A 12,593-nucleotide genomic window follows, 5' to 3' on the forward strand; every position below is an offset into this window, starting at 1 on the left:
GAACCGAGCCTCGAACCGGGGTCCTTAGGCTTCACAGGCAAGCGCTTAACCGCTAAGCCATCTCTCCAGCCCTTGTTTGTTTTTAATGAGAAAGACAGAGAGGGAGAGATAGCATTGGCACACCAAAGTCTCTAGCCATTTTAATCAAACTCCAGATGCATGTACCACCTTGTGCACATGTGTAACCTTGCATATGTGTGACCTTGTGTGTCTGGCTTATGTGGGATCTTGGGAGTCAACCATATGTCCTTAGGCTTCACAAGCAAGTGCCTTCTCTCCAGCCCTGGATTTCTGTTTTGATAGGTGTTTTGTTGCTGTTGTTTTGTTTTTTCAAGGTAGGGTCTCACTCTAGCTTAGCTGACCTGGAATTCACTATGTAGTCTCAGGGTATCCTAGAATTCACAGCGATCCTCTTACCTCTGCCTCCCAAGTGCTGGGTTTAAAAGCATGCACCACCACGCCTGGCTTGTGTTTTTTGGGGATATTGTGTGATGTGTCTGTAAATCTTCATTTATTTATTTATTTGAGAGCAACAGACAGAGAGAGAAAGAGGCAGATAGAGAGAGAGAATGGGCGCACCAGGGCCTCCAACCACTGCAAACGAACTGCAGATGCTTGAGCCCCCTTGTGCATCTGGCTAACATGGGACCTGGGGAATCAAGCCTTGAACTGGGATCCTTAGGCTTCATAGGCAAGCGCCTCACCGCTAAGCCATCTCTCCAGCCCGTGTCTGTGAATCTTTGATGTTTGGTCATCTATGTATCTACAGGTACCTACCGTGACCTCACATGGCAGTACAGAAAGCAAAGTTCAAAGCACAGGAGAGCTTTGCTCAGTGTCACATTACAAAATATGGATCAGGGTCAAGTACTCCTGATTCCCAGGCCAAGCCTCTGCCTACTCACATCCACCCAGAGCCTTGTACCTGAGCCATGTCCCTAACAGGAGAATTCTAGGCAAGTGCTCTATGCTGAGTCAGGCCTCCAGCCACTCACTGGGGATTCTAGGTAGGTGCTCTACCACTGAGCCACACCTCCAGCCCCTCACTGGGGGATTCTAGGCAGGGGCTCTGCCACTGAGTCACGCCATCAGCCCCTCACTGATGGATTCTAGGCAGGAGCTTTACCACTGAGTCACACCCCTAGCCCCTCACTGATGGATTCTAGACAGGAGCTCTACCACTGAGCCACGCCCCCAGCCCCTCACTGGGGGATTCTAGACAGGAGCTCTACCACTGAGCCACACCCCCAGACCCTCACTGGGGGATTCTAGACAGGGGCTCTACCATTGAGTCACCCCCCAGCCCCTCACTGAGGATTCTAGGCAGGGGCTCTACCACTGAGCCACACCCCCAGCTCCTCACTGGGGGATTGTAGACAGGAGCTCTACCACTGAGCCACGCCCCCAGCCCCTCACTGGGGGATTCTAGACAGGAGCTCTACCACTGAGCCACACCCCCAGCCCCTCACTGGGGGATTCTAGACAGGGGCTCTACCATTGAGTCACCCCCCAGCCCCTCACTGAGGATTCTAGGCAGGGGCTCTACCACTGAGCCACACCCCAGGCCCTCACTGTGGATTCTAGGCAGGGGCTCTACCACTGAGCCAGGCCCCCAGCCCCTCACTGGGGGATTGTAGACAGGAGCTCTACCACTGAGCCACGCCCCCAGCCATAGTTAGACATAGGTCATGTTTCTCCTCTCATGAGATCTGACTGCATGGGATGGAGTAATTGTGGGACTGTGTCTGAATAACCAGTAGCCTTTATGCCCCCAAATGGTGGGACCTAGTTGCCCGTGGATCTTCCCACCTTCTGGGCTTCTCCCCTTAACATGTAGATATGACTGTTCCTAAACTCCTTCTCACAAAACCTGCTGTCCTGAGATGACTGGAACTCTCCATAGCTCTCCATCCAGTTCCATCCCTCTTCCTCCCTGGCTCCTAACTGCTCTCCATCCACAACCTGCTGTCCTTCAATCTTTCTGGAGCAGGCGTGGCTTCTGGAGTGCTCTGGCGCTCTGGGCAATGACAGACCACCAAGTCAGGGCTTAGACCTCGCTCACTGCCCTGGGGAAGTTGTAAGTTAGTCATATCTTTGGGCCACGTTTTCCCAAGGAACCTGCACTCCCAACCAGATGCCAATCCTCACCCCAGGCCACCCTGAGACTACATAGTGAATTCCAGGTCAGCCTGGGCTAAAGCGAGACCTCGAAAAACCAAAAAAAAAAAAAAAAAAAAAAAAAAAGAAAGAAAGAAAGAAAAGAAAATGGATTATTGGGCTGGAGAGCTGGCTTAGCTCTGAAGGTGTTTGCCTGCAAAGCCAAAAGATCCAGGTTTGATTCCCCAGGACCCACGTAAGCCAGATGCACAAAGGGGCGTGTGTATCTGGAGTTCCTTTGCAGCTGCTAGAGGCCCTGGTGCACCCATTCTCTCTCTCTCTCCCTACCTCTTTCTCTTTCTCTCTAATAAATAAACAAAAAAGTTTTTTTTTTTTAAATAAAAGTCTATTGTTAAGAAGAAAAGAAAAGAAAATGAATACTTAACTCAGATTTGGGTGTGGAAGGGAAAGACCAGATTCGTTTGTAGAGTTAAAGGGCAAATCCCGAAGGCATGCCCGCCTAGGCGATGTGCCGCACTGTGGACAGCAGGGGGCGCTGCAGCCGTTGTGCATGGCTCTCCCTCAGACACCAAGTTCCATTCCTGCGGGATGGAAACTTGTGGTTCTCTCTTTGGGCTTCTGTCCCTAACTGAACCTGCCTAAAAGCAGCAAGCTTTTGGGCTGCAGAGATGGCTTAGTTCAGGGACTTGCCTGCAGAAACTAACCCAGGTTCGATTCCCTAGTACCCACTAAGCCAATTGCACAAGGTGGTGCATGTGTCTAGAGTTTATTAGGAGTGACTAGAGGCCCTGATATGTCTATTCTCTCTCTCTGTCTTTCTAATAAATAATACTAAAAAAAATAGGTCTGGAGATATGGCTTAGTGGTTAAGGTGTTTGCCTGAAAAGCCAAAGGACCCTGGTTAAATTCCCCAGGACCCATGTAAGCCAGATGCACAAGGAGGTGCATGTGTCTGGAGTTCATTTTTAGCGGCTGGAGGCCCTGGCACGCCCATTTTCTCTCTCTCTTGCCCTACCTCTTTCTCTCTCAAATAAATAAATAAAATATATTTTAAAAAATAATAAAAAAAAATTTAAAGACTTTACATAAAAGAGCAAGCTTCCTCCCGAGGTTGCGACAGTTTGATAATGTTCATCTAGCTGTACAATTGCATGTTTGTGAGCAGTCACATGTGGCCACACTTCATGCTTTTGAACCTCAGGCGATCCCCGTGCTTGACCCAGCTATGGGTCTACATCTTTAATGTGACAATGACAACATACCTAGGAATTCCCATGAGTTTGTTCAGTGTGGCCAGATCTCTAAATGGGATTGTGAAACTGTATGATTATTTCAGCACCCATCTGTGTGTGTCATTGTGATCTCTGCCTGCAGGGCTGCCTGGCTGTGGTATCATGAGTTGCTAGGTTAAACAATATAACAACTGTTGACACAGGCTTTACAGTGTGCTGCGCATTATAATTAATCTAGAGATAATCTGAAGTACATAGGAGAATTGGGTGTGGTGGTATTAACCTCTAACTCCAGAACTCAGGAGGTTCAGAATAGTTGGAGGCCAGCTTGGAACTACAGTGAGACCCGGCCTCAGAAAAACAAAAAAACGGGGCTGGAGAAATGACTTAGTGGTTAAGAGCTTGCCTGTGAAACCTAAGGACCCTGGTTCGAGTCTCAATTCTCCAGGACCCATGTAAGCCAGATGCACAAGGGGGCATATGCGTCTGGAGTTCTTTTGCAACGGCTGGAGGCCCTGACGTGCCCATTCTTTCTCTATCTATCTGCCTCTTTCTCTCTCTCAAATAAGTAAATAAATAAACAAAAAAAAAAAAACCAAAAAAAAGCAAGTCATGAACTATGTAAGTAAATAAGTAAATGAAGCCTAAGACAGGGTTTCATAGATAGGTTCTATGTAATTACTATGTTATGTTTTAATGTCAGTACTAGGGACTGAACCCGTAACCCTGTGCATGCTAGGAAAGTACTCTACCACTGAGCTATAGCCTTAGCCTTCTTTCCTTCTTTTCCCTTTTATTTTATTGATTTTGTTTTGTTTTTCGAGGCAGGTCTACCCCAAACTGACCTGGAACTCACTGTGGAATCCCAGACTGACCTTGAGCTCACAGCTAGCAATCCTCCTACCTCTGCCTCCTGAGTGCTGGGATATTAAAGGTGTGCTCCACCACAGCCCACCACTCACACGGCCGGAGGGATGGCCCCACAGTTAAGTGCATTCCTGTGCAAGCATGAGGGGCTGGGCAGCCCGAGACTGCCCAAGTTCACATCTCCAGATTCCATGTTGGCCTGTAACTGTAGTCCTGCAGAGGAGCAGAGAGCCCCACAGGGAAGACTGCCACAGACGAGAGCAGGCTGAGAAGCCAGAGAGCAGAGCACCTGGTTCCACTCTGGTCACTTCAGGGGAGTGACCCCTGCCACATGTAGGATATAGGATGCCACAAGTGTACATTCATGTGTATATGCCACACACAGAAACAAAAAAATTAAACCCTAATATTGATGGAGCTATGGATTGCAAAAGAGGATTTATTTATTATTACTATTTTTGTTTGTTTGTTTTTCGAGGTAGGGTCTCATTCTAGCACGTGCTGACCTGGAATTCACTGTGTAGTCTCAGGGTGGTTTCGAACTCCTACCTCAGCCTCCCAAGTTCTGGGATTAAAGGTGTGTACCACCACACCCGGCTCCTTTTATTTCCCTTCGAGGTAGGGTCTCACTCTAGGCCAGGCTGATCTGGAACTCACCATGGAGTCTCAGGGTGGCCTTGAACTCACAGTGATCCTTCTACCGCTGCCTATAAGGAACTTGAGCATCCCCAGTGGATACTGAGGGATAACTGTGTATATACCATCATATGGTACGTGTGGCTGAGGTGCCCGGAGGACCTTGGGTCACGATGTAATTGCAGGGCTGTATGTGGCTGTTAACTGTGTGTTCATGTCTCCTACCACGGCTTCCTGGGCACTAGAATGATGTCTCTCTCTCTCTCTCTCTTTTCTTTCTCTCTTTCTTTTTTAATTTTTGAGGTAGGGTTTCACTGTAGCCCAGGCTGACCTGGAATTCACTGTACTCTCAGGGTGGTCTCGAATTTATGGTGATCCTCCTACCTCTGCCTTTGGAGTGCGGGGATTAAAGGAGTGCGCCACCAACACCTGGCTACTCGCTCTCTCTTTTCTTTTTCTTTTGGAGGCAGGGTTTCACTGTAGCCCAGGCTGACCTGGAATTCACTATGTAGTCTCAGGGTGGTCTCGAACTTATGGTGATCCTCCTACCTCTGCCTTTCCAGTGCTGGGATTAAAGGCGTGCGCCTCCATGCCCAGCAGACCGCCCCCCTTCTCAGAATCCTATGTCCTCCACCATGTGGAGGACTCACCAACCAACAGCCAGGTTCAGACACAAGACTCAAAGTTCCAATCTCCTAAAAGGAAGACAGTGCCTGTGACTTGATCCAGTGGCCCTATCGCACCCACAAGGTACAGGAGCTGTGACTCACCCAAAAGCCCATGGTAGGCACTACCGGTTTGTAGTGGGGATTGGGGGGCTCTCTACTGCCAAAGGGCTCAGACCCGGGCAGTTCACAACTCAGGCAGATTCAAAGACAAGCTAGTGTGTAGCTGCGCCCTCACCGTGGCACATAGCTTGGGCTGTGCTGGGCCCCCACCTGATAGCGGCCTCGTTCATCTGGTGGGTCTGATAATGCCCGCGTGTGCCAAGTCCCGCCATCTGCACTGTTGTGGCTGTTTGCTGGGGAGGAAGAGGGATGCAGAGATGGGTTAGGGGCTGGGGTCCTATAAGACCCTTCTCAAAATACTCACCTTTCCTACCTTTCCTTCTTGAAGAGGGAAGGCTCAAAGAAGACCCCTCCCCAGGAGTTTTAGTTCTTTGTGCGGGGGGAGGGGAGTGCTCAGAACCTTTTACCAAGCCCCCCCCCCCAGCCAGGGAACCCCCCAATGCCTGATATCTGACTTGGTTTTGTATACAGGGCTGGTTTTTAGGTCTGGTCCCAGTCCCAAACAGGTTGAGGTGAGATCTGTTCACCACAACGTGACAGCCCCCCCCCCTTTGCCTGGGTCTTATCAGTGTAGCAACAGCCAATGAGCTAAGGGTGGAGAGGAGCCCTCCAAGGGGCCCACAGCGCCTCAGAGCCCACAAGGCAGAAGACGGACCGACAGGAGGCCTGAGGCCCAGGGAGGGCACCGGCCAGCCATGGCCGTGGCAGAGACTGCTTTACCCTCCATCAACTCGCTCACTGCCCTGAACACTCAGGAAGACTTCCTTAAGGTGGGGCCAGGTGGGAGCAGGGGACCTGCTGGGCCCCGAGGTGCTGACCGCGGTGGTGGGGAGGGGGCGCAGCTGGGCCTGCATCTCACTGTGCCCAGGGTGTGTGGGGGGGAACTGAGTTTGGCTATGGAATAATGTGGTCAAGGGACATGAGGTTCCGGTGGGACCTATTTCATTAACAGTTCTGAGCTCAGTGCCAAGCTCAGAGGGACAAAATTTCAGTAACGGTGTCCCAGGGATGGCTAGGCTTTGGGTATGAAAAAAAAAATTTTTTTTCCTCCCGAGGTAGAGGCTGACCTGGAATTCACTATGTAGTCTCAGGGTGGCCTCGAACTCACAGCGATCCTCCTACGTCTCTCTGCCTCCCTGGGGCTGGGATTAAAGGCGTGCGCCACCCTAGCTGAGAATGAAGCTTGTTGGGAGATGGGGAAGGCAAGGAGGATCGGAGGGAAACTGAGTCAAGGCTGGCCCTGCCCCACCGCTTCCCATCACCAAGCTTGGTCAGCCCTTCCCCCCTCCCCGCCCCCCCATCTGTATGTGGTTCCTGATAATGGGAGTCTTATCTGTCTCCAGCCAGAACTGACGGACTTGTCTGGAGTTGAAGAGGGGGCTAGGGGGCACAGTGTGTATGGGGGGAGTGATAGGCAAACAGAACCTCTCTCCGAAGCCTCTGGCCACCAGCCTACCCCATCGGGCGGTCCCAAGGGGACACAAGTAGGCCAGGGTCAACGCATCATTCAGCAGCGCGCTTCCTTCCAGCAGCGGTGGTGCGCCAACGAATCACAGGACATGGGCCCGGGACCCCCGGACCTCTCAGAGCCTGGCCTTCAAGTGAGCCTGAAACCCGAGTACCCTCCGGCGAGGGACGAGGACGCCACCGCCCAGAAGGATGCCACCTGCTTCTGGGTCCCCGACCTTTTTCTCACCAACTTCCCCGGCGGCCCCGAGCCACCTGGTGCGCCCTGGAGCTGTGTCCTGGCACCGGGCGAGGGCCCAGGGACACCATACCCACCGCAGCCCGAGACTGTGAACACCTACGCGGGAAGCCCGGGGTTGATGGCTGGGCTTCTGGGTCCCGAGGGGCACGCGGGCTGGGCGCAGCACCCTCCCCCGCGCGCCCCAGCCCCGGAGCCCTTCGTGGCCCCGGCCCCGACCCTGACCCAGGTACCCGAGCCCAAGGTGATGTCGCTACAGCAGGTGTACTCCGAGTCGGGAGCGGGCTCCACGGCCAGCTACTTCCCGCGGACCGGGCTTTCGGTGCCCGCGGAGCCTGGCGCTCCCTACGGCTTGCTGCCCGGGTACCCCGAGCTGTACCCGCCCGCGCAGTACCAAGGGCACTTCCAGCTCTTCCGCGGGCACGCGGCGCCTTCTCCCAGACCTGCCCCGTCCTTTCTGAATTGCCTGGGACCGGGTACGGTGGGCGCGGGACTCAGGGGGACCGCTGGAGACCCGGGACTGATTCCCGAGGATGCTCCATCCAAGCGCGGCCGGCGCGTGCTGGCGCGCAAGAAGCAGGCGGTGCACCGGTGCACGCACGAGGGCTGCGGCAAGAGCTACACCAAGAGCTCGCACCTGAAGGCTCATCTGCGCACGCACACCGGTAAGGAGCGGGGCTCAGGGTTGGGGTGGGGTTTGGGGAGCCCGAAGCAAAAACAAAAAAACAAGGAGGTGCCAGCCAGAGGATGGGCTTAGGGTGTTAGAGGCGTGGCTACAGGCCGAGTGAGGAGCCCTTGGAGTTTCAAGGACGGGGGTGGAGGAGGGGATAGGGGTGGGATGAGGGTAGGGGGCGGATCTGGGGAACGCGTCTGGGGTATCAAGGCAGCTAGGTGTGGTGGCGCACCCCTTTAACCCCAGCACTCGGGAGACAGAGGTAGGAGGATCACAGTGAGTTCGAGGCCACCCTGAGACCACATAGAGAACTTCAGGTCAGCCTGGTTTGGAGGGAGACCCTACCTCGAAAAACAAAACAAACCAAAAAAGAAAGAAAAGAAAAGAAAAAAAGAACTCTCAGGGGTACCAAAAGCTGGAAGCCAATATGTAAGATCTGGGCCAGGGGTGAATGGACGAGCTGAAAACAGATGGGTGGCTGGAGAGGGGACGGAGCTAGAGGAGGCACTAAGGGGAGAGCCCCATCCTGGAATGCTAAAGGCTCACACTGTATTTTATTTATTTGACAGAGAGCGAGAACATGGGCGCGCTAGGGCCTCCAGCCACTGCAAACGAACTCCAGACCCATGTGCTACCATGTGCAGCTGGCTAACGTGGGTCCTGGGGAATTGAACCTAGGTCCTTTGGCTTTGCTGGCAAATGCCTTAACTGCTAAACCATCCCTCCAGCCCTCACACTGTTTGTTTGTTTGGTTTTTGTTTTGTTTTTTCGAGGTAGGGTCTCACTCTGGCCCAGGCTGGCCTGGAATTAGCTATGTAGTCTCAGGGTGGGCTCGAACTCATAGCGATCCTCCTACCTCCACCTCCCGAGTGCTGGGATTAGAGGCATGGGCCACCACGCCCAGCACAGTATTTTTTAAAATTTATTTTTATGTATTTATTTGAGAAAGAGGCAGGTAGAGAGAGAGAAAATGGGTGCACCAGGGCCTCCAGCTGATGCAATGAACTCCAGATGCGTGCACCACCTTGTGCATCTGGCTTACGTGGGTCCTGGGGAGTCGAACCTGGGTCCTTTGGCTTTGCAGGCAAGCGCCTTAACTGCTAAGCCATCTCTTTCAGCCTAGTAGTTGCTTGGGATGGAGGCAGCCCCGGGGATAAAGATACCCAGAGTTTCAGGGTTGACTAATGGAGGGCCCAGATATAAGCAGGCAAGAAGGAAAGGAGTAATATCTAGGAGACTGAGGCGATAGGAGGAAGAAGATTCCAGGAGCGGAGGACAGGCCCTGGCCAGGAGTACAGATCAGTACAGAAGCCTGGATAGCAGGAGGAAAAAGCTTTAGAAACATTATATTTTTATTTATTTATTTGAGAAGGAGAGAGAGAGAGAGAATGGGCACATCAGGGCCTCCAACCACTGCAAACGAATTCCAGAGGCATCGCCACCTTGTGAATCTGGGTTATGTGCGTCCTGGGGAGGTGACCTGGGTCCTTTGGCTTTGCAGGTAAGCGCTTTAACCAATAAGCCATCTCTCCAGCCCTTAAATGGGAATTTTTTAAAATAAATATTTTATTTTTATTTATTTATTTGAGAGAGGAAAAAGGCTTTAATCACGGGGACAAGACTCAGAATATCAGGTTGGACTTCAAGGCTCCCACGGAGGTCAGGGGCAAGGTGGGGCCACAGAGGGAGTGTCCACAGGTGCAAGGCAGATGACCACATCAGGACTCAAAAGGAAGGTTAAGACACTCGCTTGTGAAGCCTAAGGACCCAGGTTCTATCCCCAGTGCCCACGTAAGCCAGATACACAAGGTGGCTCATGTGTCTGGAGTTTGTTTGCAATGGCTGGAGACCCTGGTACACACATTCTTTCTATCTGCCCCCCCCTTCAATAAATAAATAAATGAAATATTTAAAAACTGAAGTAAGCCGGGCGTGGTGGCGCATGCCTTTAATCCCAGCACTCGGGAGGCAGAGGTAGGAGGATCGCCACGAGTTCAAGGCCACCCTGAGACTACACAGTGAATTCCAGGCCAGCCTGGGCCAGAGTGAGACCCTACCTCGAAAAACCAAAAACCAAAAACAAAACAAAACAAAAAAATAAATAAATAAAAAGTAAAAACAGAAGTAAGGTATTAGTGTATAGGAAGTGTTCTGCTGGTATGGAACAGGAAGTAAGGCACATGAGTGCAGGGTCACGGGCCAGTAAAAGGCAGGGTCACAAGACTGGGGGTGGGGTGGGGGGGGGTGGTGAGGGGGGGAGGGGGAACACGTTAGCCGTGAGTGGTGAGGCACTGCTTTTATCCCACCACTCAGAAGCCAAGGAAAGAGGATCACTGTGAGTTTCAGGCCAGCCTGGGCTACAGAGTGAGTTCCAAGTCAGCCTAGGCTAGAATAAAACCTTGCTTTGAAAAAGCAAACAAAAAAGACAGGACTTGGTGTGAACAGGACCAGCCTCTGTGAATGAATGCCTCCTTCAGTTTTTTTTTTCTTTTGTTTTTTTTGTTTGTTTGTTTGTTTGTTTTTCGAGGTAGGGTCTCACTCTAGTGCAGGCTGACCTGGAATTCACTATGTAGTCTCAGGCTGGACTCGAACTCACGGTGATCCTCCCACCTCTGCCTCCTGACTGCTGGGATTAAAGGCGAGTGCGTCGCGAGCTCCTTCAGTTCTGTGGCCTACATAACTGCTCTCTTGCTAAACCCCAGGCTTGGCTCCTTCAGCCAGATGCAGGGGGCCAGGAGGCTGGGTGGGATTGACAATGGGGCTCACAGCTTCTCCACCTTCCCCCCACCCCACCCCAGGAGAGAAGCCGTATGCCTGCTCGTGGGAAGGCTGCGACTGGAGGTTCGCTCGCTCTGACGAGCTGACGCGCCACTACCGGAAGCACACAGGGCATCGTCCCTTCCCCTGCAGACTCTGTCCACGCGCTTTCTCTCGCTCCGATCATCTGGCCTTGCACATGAAGCGCCACCTTTGAGCCCCATCCCTGCGCTTGGATCTGGGCAGGCACTGGGGATGGAGCAAGAGTCACTTTTTGCCAAGGACGCGCCTCTGGACTCGCTGCACTACAGATCTCCCAAGATCAAGAACTGAGCCACTGGGCTGCAGGGATGGCTCAGCCATCAAGGTGCTTGCCTGCAAAACCAAAGGACCCAGGTTCGATTCCCCGGGACCCATGTAAGTCAGATGCACAAGGTGGCGCATGCGTGTGGAGTTTGCAGCGGCTGGAGGCTGTGGTGCACCCATTCTCTCTTGTCTCTCAAATAAATAAAAGAAAAAGAAAAAGCTGACCTGTAGACGAACCCAGGATAGACTCCCACAAATCCTCAGTCACAGGAAGCGACACACAGACCACCAAATCAGTGGACTGAAATGGACACTCAGATCAGCTCTCAAGCAACCCTGGTCATGGAGGTTGTAGGTGGGGTTTCCCAGAGACCCTGAGTCTATGAAGGGGATACACCATCAGATGTGAATGATCACTGCTCCTATAAAAATGCCCCTCCCAGTGTAAAACCAGTTTGGGGGCTGGAGAGATGCCTTAGCTGTCAAGCTGATTGTCTGCAAGGCCAAAGGACCCAGGTTCAATTACCCAGGACCCACGTAAGCCGACGCACAAGGTGGCACATGCGTCTGGAGTTCATTTGCACCAGCTGGAGGCCCTGGCACACTTGTTTTTTTTTTTTTCTCTCTCTCTCAAATAAATAAATAAATAGAAATAAAAATGTTTAATAATAACACCAGTGTGGGCCTGACTGGCTTGGAGACTGGAAATTGGGAGGAGCCAGAACCCAGAGAGGTGATATTGGGGCACACGTACACCCTCATCTGCAGCGCTGTGGCATCCCCTCACTCCCTGAGACATCTCACAAGCAGTAGTCCTTTCAGTTCTCTCTCCCCCCAAGGAGATCACCCTAAGTCTCCAACTTCAGGGGCATTTTAAGAACCCTCAGTGCAAGTGTGGCCTAGTGATGCAGGCCTGTCATTCAGAAAGTAGAGACAGGAGGGTCACAGTCCACAAGGCCTGCCTGGACAACTTACCAAGACCATGTGTCAAAATAAAAAGAGAGCCGGGTGTGGTGGCGCACGCCTTTAATCCCAGCACTTGGGAGGCAGAGGTAGGAGGATCGCTGTGAGTTCAAGGCCACCCTGAGACTATATAGCGAATTCCAGGTCAGCCTGGGCTAGAGTGAAACCCTACCTTGAAAAAATATTTACATATTTTCTATATTATATATATATATATATAAATATATATTTTAATCTTTTCCTCATATAGTAACATAATATATATATTAAGATTAAAATGCTTGACTTGGGCCGAAGAAATGTCTTAGCGGTTAAAGCGCTTGCCTGCAAAGGCAAAGGACCACGGTTCGATTCCCCAGGACCCACGTAAGCCAGATGCATAAAGTGGCACGTGTATCTGTAGTTTGTTTGCAGTGGCTGGAGGCCCTGGTGCGCTCATTCTCTCATTCTTCATTTCTCTCTCAAATAAATATATAAAAATAAATATATATATTAAAAAAAATTTTTTTTAATGCCTGACTTGCGCCAGGATTCAGAAGGCAGGACAG

General features: G+C 51.8%; 1 protein-coding gene across 1 annotated transcript; it reads left to right on the forward strand.

The window, feature by feature from the left end:
- Positions 1 to 6,308: 6,308 nt before the first annotated feature.
- On the forward strand, positions 6,309 to 10,993 carry Klf1 (Kruppel like factor 1). Its single transcript, XM_004672455.3, has 3 exons — positions 6,309 to 6,411; positions 7,174 to 8,011; positions 10,818 to 10,993. Exons 1-3 carry the CDS (start codon positions 6,337 to 6,339, stop codon positions 10,991 to 10,993), a joined length of 1,089 nt encoding a protein of 362 aa, XP_004672512.1. The 5' UTR covers positions 6,309 to 6,336.
- Positions 10,994 to 12,593: the final 1,600 nt, after the last annotated feature.

The sequence above is a fragment of the Jaculus jaculus genome, chromosome 21, assembly GCF_020740685.1.
Source record: "Jaculus jaculus isolate mJacJac1 chromosome 21, mJacJac1.mat.Y.cur, whole genome shotgun sequence".
Lineage (NCBI taxonomy): Eukaryota > Metazoa > Chordata > Mammalia > Rodentia > Dipodidae > Jaculus > Jaculus jaculus.